A 16,727-nucleotide genomic window follows, 5' to 3' on the forward strand; every position below is an offset into this window, starting at 1 on the left:
AAAATGTAGAACATGAAAGGGCTTTGAAAAGAGGACTTCAAAGTTGGGCATCCAGATGCTGGAGTCACTAGCTGTGATTTGGGATGTGAATACAGGAAGGTGATTGCTGAGGCAACGGTGCTTTTGAGAAGAATACAGGGAGTCCCGGTACAAGGCTGTCAGCTGTGGCAAAGAGAGACATGTATGCTGCCTGTGCACTCACAGGGATTTCAGTGGAGCTGTGCAGGGTCAGTTTGGGTTTGATCTGAGAGCTCAGCCTGCTGGTGTGATGGGGATGAAGTTAATGCTAATACAGATTTACAAAACTGCCTTGCGGTGACTCCAAAATCCTTTTTCATTGCTTTTAGACCTTGTCTAGGGAACACAGAAACTTATTGTGGAAGGAGATCTGGGGCCACAGGCAGGAAGCTGATGCTGAGTGTGAGCTCCTCTTCCCTGAGATAGCCAACCACATGAGCAGCACCTTCAGGAAAGGAGACAACCAAGTTGCTCTAGGGATCTGGTGCTGTCACAAAAAAAAAGCCAAAGCAAGCAAAACCAGAGGCATTAGCAAGATATTGGAGGTGATGGCCCAGACAGGGAGGAGGGACACTGGGAACAGCATCTTTCTGCTGTGGGAAGGCTCTGCAGGCTGGCACAGGGTTGGTTCCAGCAAACAAAGTGCTGGGAAAAGAGACTTGCTCAGCATTTTGCTTGCCCTTTGAAATGCCGTATTTGCCCATGCACAAAGAAATGTGGATAGAAAGAACTTGTCAAAGTTAGAATAATCTTACTGAAATCCCACTTCATAAGGACTTGGATCCAGGTTGGATGTTTAACTGCAGCCCTGGCTCTGGGAGGGCAGGAAGCAAAAGCTAAAGAAGCAGAAGACGTTTCCAGCCCCAGCTGTGGGTGGCAATGGAGGTGCTTGTGCTGCAGAAGATATGTTTGCTATGTGGTAAGATTTTGAGCAGCACATTAATCTGTGACTATAAAGCATTGTCTGCTGTCAGAAGTGTGCTTTTAGGAGTAGGAGCTTGGGGGAAAGTCTCTATCTCTGTGTCAGATTTCTGTGTGATCTCTATGTGGGATGACAGCAAGCAGCCTAGTGGAGCACAAATCTCTCTGGTGACCAGCCGCCTCCATTCAGGTGTTCCAGCTACTGCAGAGCTTGGGCCATCTTTCCAGACAATAAGATCTGAGCTAAACCAGTACCAGATTAATGTAGAGTCCATCTACCTCATTTATAGCAAAAACCTCCCCAGGTCCCATCCTGCCATCTGGTAAATAGCCTTCCTCTTGGAGCTTTGCATAATTTCCATTACAGAGCCTGAAGAGATAGAAGGACCCAGAATTGATGGAAATTCCCTTTTGCCCAGCACATTTTCCCATCCTGCAAGTTCCTTTGGCTAAAGAATCATGGAATCAATTGGGTTGGAAAAGGCCTCTGAGATCACTGAGTCCAACAATTGACTGAACACCACCATGTCAATTAGACCATGTCACTAATTGCCACATCCAGCCTTTTCTTAAACACCTCCACAGACTGTGACTCCAGCATCTCTGGTGGGTGCCCATTCCAAAATTTAATCACCCTTTCTGTGAAGTAATTGCTCCTAATGTCCAACCTAAAATCCCCATGCACCTTGATTCCAATGCAATACTGCACATAAAGAGGTTGTATCCCCCGGAACACAAACCATCCCATCCAGTGTGATGCTTCCAGCTGGTGCAAGCCTGCCCTGAGCCCCCACTCACCCCCTGGCACACCCCTGCTTTGTGACCCAGCTACAGGCTGAGTTCTGCCCCAGGAGCTTCAGCTGGGGTGGGTGTTAAGCCTGGCCCCACTGACCAGGCACCAGCTACTGGTCCTGGTGACAGACTGTCTCACACGCTGTCAAGAGACCCTGAGCCCATGCCATGCAGTTACTGTGTCATTATTTGCCAGGAGACTGAAATTTGTTATTTTCAAAACCACCACAGGACAGCACTAAGCTTTGAGCCCATCCGTGCTTTTCAAAACACCCACAGCTCCCAAACATGTCTTTGGCCTGATGCAGAAAACGGAGCATTTTTAAGTGAGGTTAAACAAACATTAGAAAAGAAAGTGTGTTCCTTCTTTCCTTTTTGTAATGATGGTCTTAACTGAGTGAATTATGTAGATACTTTCACAGAGAAAATCTCAGAGCCACTACACTTGAATTAAAGTAACAGTTTACAAACAGTTGGGTTTGTAAGTGTTGGTGCTATTTCCTCCTCAAGTAGGGTCAGAGAGAGCAAGAAACCTGTTTGGTTTCTCTTTGAACTCAGCGAACTCCTAGTTTTATGTTTAAATTATTTCATGCCACATCAACAGCATGGGGAGCTCTGTTTATACACCACCTGTTGCCCTGGTGATGGGGATGCAGCCTGTGCTGGGCACAGGAAGTAACAGAAGCTGGATATACACCCCAAACTCCACTTCTCAGGGACTTCTCTAAGCTCCTCTATGAAAGCAAGGAACCAAACTCACCTTACTGAAAATAAGCTGGTGCAAAAGGCAGAGGGATGTGGCATAGCTTCCCTCTCTGGGGACGAGCCAAGGCAGGTGGTCTCACAGTTGCCAGCTGGGTGGTTAAAAATCACCACCAGTTCCTGCACCACCTGCTCCAAATTATTTCCAGCAGATCTCTGCTACTGCCTCCCACTTGGGGGGTGTATCTCCCCACCCTGCTGTCTCTCCATGCGGACTCCCCATGGCAGTACCGCCTGGATCTAAATGCTCCGGAGTGGCGGAGCCGAATCACCCAGAGCTGGGGGGGGGGGGGGAATGGAGCAGTAGCGTGGGTGGATGAGCAGGGTGCAGACAGCAACAGCAGAGGCTGGAGTCTAAACCATCACTCCCTGACCCGGATGATGCTCCCTGCTTGCACGGGGAGGTGCTGTGGAAAGGCAGGGATGCAGGGACAGCAGCGGCCAGGCGGGGAGCCCCGCAGTGCAGCTGTGGTGACAGGGCAGACAGATGCCCTCAGCCGAAAAAGGCTGAACCCCCCCATACCCCCCCAGAGCCTCACTCCATCTGTCAGCATTGCCCAGCTCTTCATTCGCACTACTGCTCCGCTTCTGATTTTAAATAGCACAATATGACAGAAGCATCACATCCCAAGTGATGAACCAGCATTTTTACAAATAATTCCCTATTTACCTACTTTTAACTACAGCATCTTCTCTTGATCTTTGACTGATGAGAACGGTCTTTTTCCATTGGGAATCAGGTGATAAGGATTTAATCTCCCACTTCAGTTTTCTTTGTGCTCCTGCATCACTGACTGTCATCAGTTGTTCTGCACTGGGTTATGAACAAAAATGCTTTCACGCCACAATTTTTTGTCCGGTTGATAAACGGGCTTCTTTGGCCTTAGGCAAATTCGGAGTCATTACTTAATGTGTAAGCAGAAATCAAGTGGCTAATGCGAATATACATTGTAATCTTTCTGGGTGGACAGCAGGCAGGAAAACGTGGAAGCAGCTGTTGTGGTTTAACCCCAGCTGGCAACTCAGTCCCATGCAGCCACTCACTCACTTTCTCCAGACACAGATGGGGAAGAGAATCAGAAGGGTGAAAGTGAGAAAACTTTGGGGTTGAGATAAAGATAGTTCAGTAAGTGAAGCAAAAGCCACGTGCATGAGCAAAGTAAACAAGGAATTCATTCACCATTTCCCATGGGCAGGCAGGTGTTCAGCCATCCCCAGGACAGCAGGGCTCCATCACATGTAACGATGTAACTTGGGAAGACAAACACCATCACTCCAAATGTTCCCCATTTCCTTCTCCCCAGCTTTATAGGCTGAGCATGACCCATATAGTCTGGGATGTCCCTTGAGTCAGTTGGGGTCAGCTGTCCCAGCTGTGTCCCTTCCCAGCTCCTTGTGCCCCCTTAGCTTCTTGCTGGTGGGGTGGGATGAGGAGCCAAAAAGACCTTGGCTCTGTGTAAGAACTGCTCAGTGATAATGAAAACAGCCCTGAGTTATCAGTACTGCTCTCAGCACAAATCCAAACCACAGCCCCATTCCAGCTACTGTGAAGAAAATTAACTTTACCCCACCCTAAACCAGCACACCCCCCAATTTTCAGCCCTGCACCCACAGTTACAGGAGGAAAACGAACTTGTTGAGTTTTTTGACCTTTTCTAGGAATCACAAACTAATGAGTTGGGGTTTGTGTTTCCCACCCTATGCTTGATAAGGCTGGGTGAAAGCTGGGGGCAGCACACCCAGGCACAAGGAGTGCCAAGGCTGCCCCCAGAGTGATTTCAGCTCAGATCCTGCCTCGTGCTCCCAGCCTGCCTTTCCCTGTGAGGGCTGGCTCTTGGCAGCGCTGGGCTGGACCATGGCTGTTTAGTGGGAAAACAGGTTGGTGCCTGCTCAGCAGCACAGTCACACCCCCCCACATCTCCCCTTCCCTTGCTGCCAGAGCAGTAACCCAGTTATCCAGCAGCCACCTGCACACTGTATCTGGCAGGGACAAATCTGAGCCCAGAGTGACACCGTTGTGTTTTTCCATAACTGAAGAAGTCACAATTAACCGTTCCCTATCCTGTGCAATGGGGTGAGTGCCAATTTCCCGTCTGCCACTTGCCAAGTAGTTGAAGTCTGGGAATAAAAAGATGATGCTGTCCGCATATTTTCTCCTTTAGGTGCAGCAAATTGTTCTTCCTTAAAAAAAATCCCAAACAAACAAACAAACAAACAAACAGCAAGAAAGTTAAAAGAAAAAACAACTCCCTTTCTCATCAGATGCACTTATGAGTTATTGAGCATTACCTGGGGCATTTTTACAGAGCCCCAGGGAGGATCAGAGATTTGCAGAGCTCTTATGAGGATTTGGACAGGCTGAACTCCCCCTGCCCTCCTTAGTCCTTGGCCACAATGTCTCAGTACCCAACCCAGGCACAGAAAGCTGGTTATCATCCCATTCTCATCACAGGTACAGCTGGGCTCAGGCACTCCTGAGAAGGGGAGGAATCCTAAATATTTGTGTTCTAAACCTTTCAGCCTTTTGCTGCTGATGCAATTGATCTGGGACTAATTGAAAGCAAGTTTTGGTGGTGGCTCTGCTGTGGCAGAGCCCTCTCTGATACAAACCTCAGAAAACAGTTATGGTATTGAAGTTGCTTATGCTTTACATGCAGAGATGGCAGAGAGCCCTGCAAACCTGGAAAGCTTTGAGTGCTGAAGAGGACTGTTTCGATTGACATCTTGTGTTGCCAGAGCAGGACTACCTGCTCTCTGACTGTGCTGGAAGAGATGGTGAAGCATTTGTTTCACATGGGCTTAGAGAGAGGATGCTGCTGTGCAGCCAGAGGTGGGGCAGGCCTGGCCAGCAGCTGCCAGTCCAAAGCATTTCAAGGGAAACCCCCAAGAGAAGCCTTTCCTGGCTCTGGTTGTGCTGCCCTTGATGGGACTTTGCTTTTCCTTCTGAGCTGTTGAGGGTGGCTTCTGGCACCCAGCTGTGTTTATCTGTCTGTAGTAGTGGGTACTCCTCTGGCTGGTTGCTTTTGGGGAGTCTGGCGTGCTCAGATGGGTCAGGGGCTTGCTCGTCTTTCTCAGAGTTGAGGGCTCCAGGCCAGCAGACTCCCAGGGATCAGACACCTTAATTCAGCATATCAGTTCAGTGGTGCCTGTACAGAGCTGCTGCTGGGGGTGATGTGATGCATCCACACTCCTTCTAGGGATTGTCACCAAAGAGTGGGATGGGAATCACATTAAAGGTGATGCAAGAGCCCTTCACTGTGCTGCAAACACGGGGGCTGCAGCCCACACCCAGGCAGCCAGCCAGCAGTGACAGGATGGCCCCCAGGTGTGGGGGCTCCTCCATGGCCCTACTGCTGTGTACACCAACCCCTGTCACATTGTGTGGCAGTGGCTGATGGGACGTGATGGACAGAGCAGGCCCTGGAGTGGGCACCCCACCAGACAGATGTTGTGTGGCTGCCAGGGGGCACTCAGTATGTCACCCCAGGATTAGGGTGTCTCTAGCAGAGCTGCAGCATCTCATGGCCAGCTGGTGCCTGCAGGCCCCCCCACTCGCAGCTTTTGCTCAGTGACACATCAACACAGCCAAGTTTACTCTGTCACAGACTGGGATGTGGAGAAAGACCTCTTTGCCATGCTCCTGTAGCCTCTGAGCTGGCAGCCCCATGCTGGCTATAAAATCAAAATCAAGTGGCAGCAACCAAGCCACTCTACTAATAGTCTTTCTTGTCTTGTCTTTTTAATAAAATGTGAAAATATAGTAATCACCACCAGTTTGAGTCAGTGAGACTGGAAGCAAGTCAAATAGAAGTATTGGGATGAGTTTTCAGCATGAGGAAACATCTCTGTGTTGAGGATGCTTTCTGTCCCTTTGAGAGCCATCTGGGTGTTGGTGGAGACTGGTGGATTTGATGGTGGAGGCTTTGGTTTTGGTGGTGGATGCTGGTGGGTTTGGTGGTGGGAGCTGCCATTGCTCCAAGAAGGGTAGTGCTTGGGGGATGAGCAACCTGGTGGCAAAGGTCATCCTCCTGCAGACAGGTCTGAGGCAAGGTCACTGCTTACATGTCAGTATTCAGGAAGAAGAGGCCAGCACTGGTCCATGGTAAACATGTTGGGCTCTCTGGGAGCCAGTTAACAGATGAAGCTGTTGGAAAAGAGAATTTGAGAGCGCTTCCCTCCGGCGTTTTAAATCTTGCTGTGGAGGAGTGAGAAAGGCTGTGTGAGATGACAGCAGATGAGAAACTCCTCCCTGCTGTGTTTTTTGTCTGGTCTCTGCAGAGGGACCTGCTGGCTGCTCCTGGTGTGGCCATGGCAGCAGAGGTTAAGCCACTGGATGCTCCCCTGGAGCTGTGGGACACAGCAGGGCATGTGGGGTGGTGCTGGTTTTTCAGGTGCTTTGAAAGCAACCTAGAGGTCTGTCTTTCCACCCCAGGTGGTAAGAAGATGTGTTCACACCTTCATGCAGTACCTCAACATGGTGCAGGGTAGAATGGGCTCTGTGTCCTCCAAGCATCCTGCCTGATTGGGCAACTCCCAGTGAGGGCTTGCCTTCTGCTCACCAAGATGGCCTTTTGGCTGGGCCCCACATCGCAGTGCTACTGGTGTCTGATGAGAAGGAGCTTGGAGCCCACCAGATGCAGGCTGGTTTTGCTGGTTGCGTTTTTCTCACCAGCTCCATCACTCCTGCTGGCTGTAAAGCATATCATGTGCTGCCACCGAATAATTTAAATTATTCCTAGTAAGCCTTGAAATCAAATTGCAACAGACATCTGCTTTTCATCCAGCTGCCCTGGTGCACAAAACCTCAGCGTTTTCCTATGGCTTAGAGCCCAAGCAAGGCGTGTTTCCCTGACCTGCAGCCAGCAGAGCTCTCTCCAGGGTCACATTATCTGTCCTGCCCCATCCCGGGTGCCTGGCCAGAGGACAGAGCAGAACTGGGATTCTTGTGGAGCTGAGGTTCCCAGTGGGGACCCATGAGTGTGGAGTGCAGCGTAGGTGGTGGAGCCTGCACGGGTCAGGGCAGCAGAGCCCTGGCTGTAGCAGAGGCTTTTAGGCATTTCTGTTAATAGGTTTCGAACACAACCACCATCAGTCCCTCCACAAAGAGAAAGTCTTCATTATGCAAATTCTCATCTTAAAGCTTTATTCATGTGCTTCCTGGCAGGCTTTCCTTTAATCTCAAGAGCGAGATTGCTTGGAATTACCATATACCCTTGTTAATTGCATTAAAAAAAATCAGCAGAGGTTGTTTTTGCCATAATCAAGAGTGATTTTTGATTAGTACTTCTAGAAATCAAAATGTTTCTCTGCGAATAGAGAACAAGGACAGCAGCATTCCCTCATCCCCCATGAGAAGCAGGGGCCATCCCAGCCAGGGGGCTGTGTCTTACCACTCTTGCCTGGCTGTGGCCCAGACTGGGACGAAGTACCCCTGGCATCAGCCATTGATCCCACGGCTGTGGCAGACGCAGGGGACTGAGCTCCTCCCTGACTTGGCTCCCCAGCAGAGCCTGTCACCCCTTGCCCCAGCAGGCTGCCGACAGCTTTTTTGTGCAGGGCATGTCCCTGGGCAGTCAGTCTTCCCTGGCAGCAGCTGAGGAGCTGGAGGAAGTTCAGAGTCTGCTTTTCAAGGCAGAACTACTCTGAGAAGTAGATCTGTGCTGAGGAGACAGCCTGGCCTGTCTCCAGAGAGCAGTGCAGCTGCAGTGAAGCTGCCTGTAGCCACCTGCCCCACCAGCACTGCTCCCAGAGATTCTGACACCCCAGCTCTGAAGAGCATTGCTCTCCCTGCGCACACAGAACTGTGCTTTGGCCTTAGCAGTCAAAAAGAATTTGGGATTTGCAAGCAGCTTGGCACTTGCAAGTGAATTTCCCACACATTTGGCAGTGGCTGGGGCCAGTGCCCAGACAGTGGTGGTGGAGAGCATTGGCGAGTCTGAAGCTCTGCTCTTTGCTGACCAAGATCACTGCTCTGGCTGATGGTGTGCGGTCACCTACACCAGGAGAGGTTCCTGGGGACCCCGAGTGCTGCCACAGCTGCCCCAGCTGCTGCAGAGCAGGGCTGTGCCTGCAGAGGAGCAGCCATTTACTCCCCACAGACCTTTGGGGCTGTATCTTTGCTGAGACAGTAGAAATCCCACTGCCAGGATTCAGTCCAGCCCCAGTTCTGCACTCAGAGCCCTCCATCCCCAGCACCCTGCCCAGAGGTCCCAGTGCAGCTGTGAGCACCCAGCATCAGGGAATCATCTGTGTGTGCCATCTTCTTAACTTGGAGCCAAAAAGATGAGGTTGGTCACTGGAGAGACCCTTTTGGCTACCTCAGCATGCCCTTTCCTGCTTTCCTCCTGCTCTCCCACCGGCCACGTTGCTCCTCAGGTAGAAGCATAAAAGTCAGGCAGTTGGAATTACTTTCCGCTGCCCTTGTACCTGCTTTGCATTCTCCCGTAATCTCCCGGGCTGTCAATCTTGTACCGTCGCAGGCTCTCAATTCCCAGGGAAGCTAAAGACATATATATTGCACAAAGAGATCCGTGGGCTGGCGCTAAAAATGGAATACACCTCGCTCCGAGTGCTGCAGACGGCCTGGCAATACACTGGGTGTGAATTATGATACTGTAATTCAAGCTTTGTCAAACAGTGGGGCTTAATTAGAATATATATATAATTGTAAAAACTAAAAAGCTGACGAGTACAATTGTGCGTTTGAGCTGCCTGCTACAGAAAATAATGAGGAGAGAATACATTAAGGCACAAAACCCTTCTACCTTCAAAGAGCAGCTAGCTCTGATTAAAAATACCCCCGGCAAGGCAAGGGGACTCAGCAAGAGGCAGAAGAATCTGCCGGGCTGGCTTGGTCATAACTCTCACCCCTGTTCCAAGCTTCTGCCTGGCACAGCTGCAGCCTTTGGGTCCCCTCACTTCCCCACACTGTCATTGGGAGTTTCAAATTAGGTACCATGAGATGTCCTGGCTTGGTCTCTTTGGATTGTCAGATGAAAAAATGATATGGTAAATGTGTCTCAATTTCCTGTTTCCCCCCACCATGGAGCTGCAGTCCCACAGATGCTTCAGTGCCCTTGGCTGATGGGATGCAGGGCTTAAATCAGCCCCAGCTACCCCTGGGGATTTGTGTTTTCTCCCAGCAGCCAGAGAGCAGTTTTTCCAAGGACCCATTGCAAGGATGGGGGGGAAAAACCCCCAGGCTAGCCTAGTCATCAACCCTAATGAAGATCCCATAGTGCTCCCCAGCACAGAGCAACCAGCTGAGGATGGTTTTGCATATCATTGGTATTATGGCCCTGTAACAGGTTGTAGGGGTGTGGAGATGTCCTGCGGGGAAGGTGACACTCAGGGCATGCAGGACCCTGAGTGCTGTGTGGACATTACAGATAAACTCTGCTGCAGCTTATCAGCTCATAAGTGCTGCTGTGTAGAAAATGTGCCCCCGGCTTCTCCCGAAAAGTATAAACCCTTAACATAAAAATCCTCTGTGCTGTACGCGGGTTCCCTTCAGAGGATGGGCTTTGGAAACTTCACTCCTCCAGTGATCACAGAGCAGTGTTGGGTCCCTAGGAGCAGAGGGATTTGCACAGGACAGTGCAGGGAGCAGCAGTGCTGCCTCCCAAAAAACTGCATGTGCAAGGTAAACACATATACCAAGGGCTGGTGGGGCTTTCAGTGTCTGGCTGTGGAGTGCTGGGTTTGTTACTGCATAATAACTGAATAAAAGAGTGAGGAGTGTGTTTCAGTCCTATCTGTTGGAACAAGCAGGGGAGTTTGCATGCCTGTGATGGTAGCACTCTGTTATTGATCCATGAAAGGTGTAATATGTCTCTACACCCTTTGCATGAAATAGAGATGTTGTCATCTTTAGTTAACTGGCAATTATTATTAATCCTTGCCAACGCCTATGGGAATCCTGGAAAAGGATGTCAGTTTGCTGTGGATGGCAGTGAGAAAGCCCTGGCTAACATGCTGTGCCAAGCACTGCAGCTCCTTGGAAAGGTTTTACTGGGCAATTCAGTGCATCAGCAGTTTTCCCAACCCTCACTTGGGCAGCATTCACACCTTTCCCACCAGTGTGGGGAAAGCCACTGGGATGCAGCTCCACCCCATGACACTCCAGCATTGCTCTTTATATCAGCCCTGAGAGCATGGAGAGCCCTGAGCACCTTTTACCGCTCTGGGCCCTGTCATCTGTCAGCTGGCTCTTCAGAAAGTGCTTTTGGAAGTGACACGCTCCTCTTGTGCTGTGGGGAGAAATGCCGGGGAGAGCTGTCAGCCCATGGCCCCGCCACAGCAGCATCTCTGTCCAGCCCCACAGCCCCCACAGCCTTTCAGCAGAAGAAAAGGAGCTGCACACACTCCACAGCTCCCCCTCTGTATGCTCCTCCCACTTTGTATTTGGGCTCTTATATCGGAGGTGAAGCACAGGGAGGATTTGCTAACACAGGACTTGGTGTGCAGCGATTCAGTGCCTTAATATTTACTTAATCACGGAGAGTAGAGGGACCGAGGGAGACAGAAAGGATGGTTCCTGGCATACCAATGCAAGTTGGTGCTGCTGCCACATCCTGCCAGCTCGCACAGTGATGGTGCATTTCCCCCAGCGGAGTTTGTAACACTTCTTGTCCCACCAGAGGCGTGACGTGGGTTTCCCCTTCCACCTGTTTGTAAGCACGGTTTAAAATAGAAGGATGAGAATGATGGAGGCCCTGTTGATTCCTGAAAATCCAGTGAAGACTGGGGGAAAATCCGTGCTGGGAAAGGGAAAAAGGGAAACTGTGTGAAATTGTCAGACTGACAAGCCTGGGATAGTTGGCCACAGTAGCGATGAGTGTGTTAGGTCTCAGCAGGGATGTTGGTGGTTCAGCAGTCCCCTGTGCAAGCTCTGGAGCTGGGCAGGTGTTTTTCTGTGGTATAGGTGGCCTTGTGTGTTCCTCACTTTGCTCCATTGCACCGCCAGACCACTTGCTAGCCCGTGACTTCATCTAGTGAGTTTATCAGAGCAGGAGAGCATCACCTGTCTCATAGTGCCAATATTTCACCAGCAGTAAGGCCCAAGAGGGAGGTATTTTGGGAAGGGATGAGTGGGATGTGGAGGGAGACTGAGGGTGCCAGCTGCAGCCCTGCTGTGCTGAGCAAGAGTCTCTTCCATGTGCCTCTCTCTGTGGATTTCACGTGGATATCCCTGCACTGTCTGCTGCCAGCCATTCCTCCAGGCTCTTACGAAAACGTTGGCATTGTCCAGCTCAGTGAGAAACACCACATGGGCTGGAATACTCATTCCTTACACACTCCTCTCAGCAGCGCCTAATGCCGAACCTTTGCCACAGGAGAGATAAGCCTGTAGCTACTTCCCAGCCACAGACCCTGCACATACATCACCCTCAGGTTTGCTGAGTGTGTGTTTAACAGACGGCAAATGAGATGAGATGTGATGTGTGAGTAACTGGAACCGGAGCTGCAGCTGTTGCAGTACTTAGTGACCACTCTCAGTAGAAGTTTTTCACTGAAATGCTGATACCTGCTTTCTGATGGACTGGTGCCTTGCCGTTGTTATTGTCCTTGTCAGTAAAGCTTTAAATTTATTCATGAAGCATGCTGGAGCTCAGGTGGCAATAGCTAAATCCATTTAGCAGTAGGAATAAGAGGAAAGCCATTTTAATGTTCCCTTGCAGTGCTGCAGTACTTAGCAAACCCAAAGGATATTAATTACTCAGCATGGTCTGAGATGTAAAAGCATGAATTTATCAAGACAAATACATTCAGAACTAGGGTAAGTCAACAGTAATTAATGCCATGCAAAAAAAAAGACAGACAAAAAGAAGGATTAGCTGGTCCTGTTGCAGGAGAACATGATGTAGTGCTGAGTTATCCCTGGGATATGGGACTGGAATTGTGGTAAAGCATCTCTAACAAAAAAATCTGCCTCTGCCTGTCAGGTATATCCCTGGAATGGGGATTTGGTCCTGGTTCACATTTCCAAGGCAGAATGTTGCAGGCGGCCTCTGAAATGCTAAGTTGTGCTTGGCAGCCAGCAGCAGCATTTTCTTATGAAGCCTTTGATGTTGAAAGGCACTTGAGAAGAAGAGGGGCATAGGGTTTTTTTGTTTTTCACTGAATTTGTCTGCACTGTCCCTGTGTTTTCATGGTGTTTAGCAAACATATAATTGTGAGCACAGCTACAGATGAGTGGCAGCTCACGAGATGAATTGGTAGGCTCTCCTTGACAAATTTAAGCATAGCATGTGTCTTTATGCTGCATCCATTAGGGCAGACAAATGGAAAATCCAGAGATAACTGCTCTGCAATTTAACAGTCACAGCATTTGGAGAGGGCTGATGTCTTCCTCATCACCAATGTTGGGTCAGGCTTGGAAAAAAAACAGCAAAAAACTAAAGTAATTTGAGCAAACGAGTCTAGCTGTGCTGTATTTAAAGGTGGTTTAGTTTGTGTGGAGTGAGTACACTCAGTGCTGATGCTTTGTCTCCAGGTCATGGGGATGATGCAGGTGACTTCAGCCTAGAAGATGCCCTGTTTGACCTCACCACCAAGCGACGTATGTCACATTTATGTATTGTTTTAAAGATGAGAATACAAATGGATGTTAATAGATGCAATTTAGTCTTTGGTATCCAATGCTGGTGGGAGGGTGGTGGAGGATACAGCTACCTCATCATCTCTGCCTGGGAGACACAGAGCCCAGGTTTGTGGACAGGTGGGGCTGGGGCCAGTCCTTGGAAAGCTGGCTGCTGACCAGGTGCCCTGTGCTTCCTGGCTCCTGTTAGGAACCACAAAGGCACAGTACACCTGTGTTCTGACATAGCAGTGGCACTGAACACATCCTTTTGGCTTCCTCGCATCCATTAGTTACACCTACCATCAGACTCGGCCCCATTGGCCTGGAAGCCAGCACATCAATCCCTCTGTTCTCCAACCAGTGAGGGCAGCTCATTGTGCCTGCCCACGCAGGGGCAGTGCCGGGTCCTTCCCTGGCCCCACTGCAATGTGGCACCTGAGAAAGCAGCAACCTAAGTTACACTGTTGCACATCAGTCAAAGGAAACTCCCTTCTGAAAGGGGTGCCTTGCTGCTGGAATGCTGACATTCAGCATTTGGTGTTTTACACCCTAAAGAGAGAACCTAACTTCCAGCACAGCAGCTGATGGGAGGAGGCTCATCTCCCTCCCTGGCACATGTTACATGCCTTCCCCAGCTCCGAGGGCTGAGCCCAAGAGTGCTCTGCACCCAGACACATCTCCAGCTCCACTTTGCTGCCCAGCCATGGAGATGCTGTGGTGGAGCTGAAAATACCAGCACCCAGGACCCCTCACTGCCCATCCCTCCCCCTGTGGCTCCTGGTGACTGTCTCCAGACCCACTGCCTGTGTTTGCTCCACGAGCCATGCTGGGCTCTGGGATCACACCCACATATATTTAAGTGAAAGCTGTAAGATGGTTATAGCTTAACCTCTTATGCTATGCTCTAACACCAACAGATACTTGTGCTGTTACATTGCAGATTATGCAGAACAGAGCATCAGGATGCTCTGTGCAGCTCTCCTGTGGCATGCTGGGTTCAGCAGGAGTGGGATGCGATAGGCCATGGGGTATGAGACTTGGGCACAGGGCTGACTCAACTCATCTAGGAGTTTGCAAGCTGTTTAATATAGCATGTGAAGAGACCTGGTTAGAAATCACTAATGGCCATCTCATGTATAGGGAAAGCAGCATTCCCCAGGCTGGGGTCCCAGCAGTGAGTGGGGGAAAGAGGCAGCACTGTCCCTGCAGCCTCCCCAGCTGCTGCATCTCACTCTGGATTCATCATGTCACCCTCAGAAAAGCAAATCAAGAGTCTGGAGTCAGGTCACATCAAACCACAGCGATGCACTGAAAATGAAGCCCAGCAGCACCACTCCAGTCTAACGGAAATTAATGGGAATGGAGCAGCCACAGCTCTTGCTCATAATTTATTCATATACTTGGTAATGCCAGCCACTATTAATAGGTAGTGGTTTCCATATTGTCCCCTCCCTCCTCCCTCAAAGGCTGGCTGTATCTTGTTTTAGCCCAGGAGCAGTCAGGGGGGCTGGGATCTGGGTATCAGGGTGAGACCACAATCCCTCCAGCTAACAGGGAACCTCCCATACATAACACAGCACTGTCATTGAACTGACTGACCCACCAGGGGACAATGAAACATTGGCAACTTGCTCCTAGTTTCCAAACTATCCTGTACTGTGTCTGTCTTTGCCTGTTTGCTGCTGTCTTCAGGAGCCTTAATTCAGAGCAGATTGTTACAGCTCCCTCCTCTTTGCGCTGCCATCCCAGCACCGCAGTGCCCTGCAGAGTGCTCTCCTTGTCCATGGGTAGCCCTGCTCCCTGTGGCCATGCATTGTGTGCAGGGGGTTCGTGGCTCTGGGCCCTGAGTGTACAAATGCAGATGTCATAAAGTCATGGTGAAATCTTTGCCGTTTATTCTCAATCCAGAAGTGACATTTTCAGTGATGCCCATGATTAACATTCTTCCTCCCCATCTGTTTTGTCACAGCCACTCCCAAGGGCCCCAGAAAGCCTGCAGGTGGAACAGGTGAGACCTTCTTGCATTGCACTTCCTCTCATCTCATTTTCCCATGGGGGTTTGAACTGTGTGAGCCCCCACTGGCTGCCTATGTGTGGCTGTGTGCTGCCATCTCAGCAGGTGCTTTGGAACCCCTTTACTTGCCCATGGGGAAGCTGGAGCCAGTGTGTGCACATGCACTGCTCCTGTGCAGCCACACAAATGCAATATTGATATTTCTGTCCATGCTGAAGGCAAGTGGTAGCAGAGCATTTACAGCCAAGGCTGCATTTTGCACACTTTGCAGTATCCTAATGGAAAAGACACAAATCACTGTTCAGCTGCACAAGGGCTTTTGTTCCTGGCTGCATGACACCTGCTAGATTTTCTTCCAGAAGGAAGCCCAGAGGATATTTTCTTTCCTTTTCTTACTTTTTTTTTACTCCACAATATCCCTGACCTCTATGGAAAGTCCCAGCCCAGTGACACTTCCTCATCTGTGTGAGAATGTCTCTCCAAGTGTTTGTGCACATCAGATGTTCTGCCTGGCCAGCTCCCAGCAGTGCCACGGTTGAGGAAGCTCCCTTAAATTCATCCAAGTTTTGTTGCCAGCAGTTCCTTTGGCTCAGTTCTGACCAAAGAGTCCTATTTAAATATAGCACGGTCACAGGAGCCGAGGGTTGCTCAACCCCGCTGGAGGAGCCTGAAATAAACTGCAGCAGGGGAGCGCTTGGAAGTGAATCTGCTCACCCCTGCATGAGGATCTTGGCACAAATTTAAGCAAATTCAACCGACTCCTAGGCCACCATGGTCTCTGCTAGGGAAAAGAAAAGCCAAGTGCCAGAAGCACGTGCAGGGCTTCAGCATTTGGATTGCAGCCCAAACAAGAGGTTGTTCAATCCAGTAAACTCTCCCTGGGAAATGGACACATGCTGAGGCTTTATCTCAGCCACCTTCCTCTTCCCCAGGGAGCTTTTTTGGATGGATGATGGCACTGAGGGGCTCCTGCAGTGGGTTCCTGTGCCCTGGTCCCTCTCCTATGCATGCCCTGTTCAGCTTGGGGTCACTCACGGGTGGCTGCTCATGGAGCAGAGTGTGTCCAGCCACTGGCTTGGTCCCACAGCACCTTCTTATCTGCACCAGCTCTTAGGAGGTGCTGCAAGATACCGGTGGCACTCCCCCACATTATTTTGGGGTTGTGCTGGGGCTAGGAGTGGGCAGCAGCCACTGCTTGGATGAGGAGAGTGAAACATTGGCCAGGCTGGTCAGAAGACTCTGCTGTAAGTCACAATTTAGCAGCAGACTGTCTGGATGCCCTTTCCAGCTCCAGTCAGACCTGGGCTCCGGTAGCCCCCAGCAGTGGCACAGCACCACATGCACAGCTCCCACAACGCTGCTGGGCAGGATGTGTGCCGACAGCCTCACACAGTCCACACAGGCAACAGGGGTTTAACAATCCCTTCTCTCCTGCAGACTTTGATTTGCTTGATTACTTTGACACACCTCTGGAGACTACCACCAAACCAGCCAAGCCGACTCCAAAGCCTTTCCCCGGGCCAGGGAAACCAGGTAATGTGGAGGTCCCTGTGGGCTCCAGCATCCCCAGGGCACCCACAGGCAGAGGTGCCCTCAGTGTCAGGGCAGCCAAACTTGGGGAGAGACCAGAGCCCTGAA

General features: G+C 50.4%; 1 protein-coding gene across 2 annotated transcripts in view; it reads left to right on the forward strand.

Annotated features, from left to right (window-relative positions):
- The window catches only part of CD99L2 (CD99 molecule like 2), a 32,086-nt gene that overhangs the window by 4,467 nt on the left and 10,892 nt on the right, over positions 1 to 16,727 (forward strand). Inside the window, exons 2-4 of one of the 2 annotated variants that reach the window (XM_071569763.1) lie at positions 12,989 to 13,054; positions 15,045 to 15,083; positions 16,527 to 16,622. In XM_071569763.1, the coding sequence (XP_071425864.1) occupies positions 12,989 to 13,054; positions 15,045 to 15,083; positions 16,527 to 16,622 (201 nt within the window). The remainder of the gene's footprint in view (positions 1 to 12,988; positions 13,055 to 15,044; positions 15,084 to 16,526; positions 16,623 to 16,727) is intronic. The other variant, XM_071569764.1, reaches the window with a different exon arrangement.

This window comes from Pithys albifrons, chromosome 14 (assembly GCF_047495875.1).
Source record: "Pithys albifrons albifrons isolate INPA30051 chromosome 14, PitAlb_v1, whole genome shotgun sequence".
NCBI classification, from domain to species: Eukaryota; Metazoa; Chordata; class Aves; order Passeriformes; family Thamnophilidae; genus Pithys; species Pithys albifrons.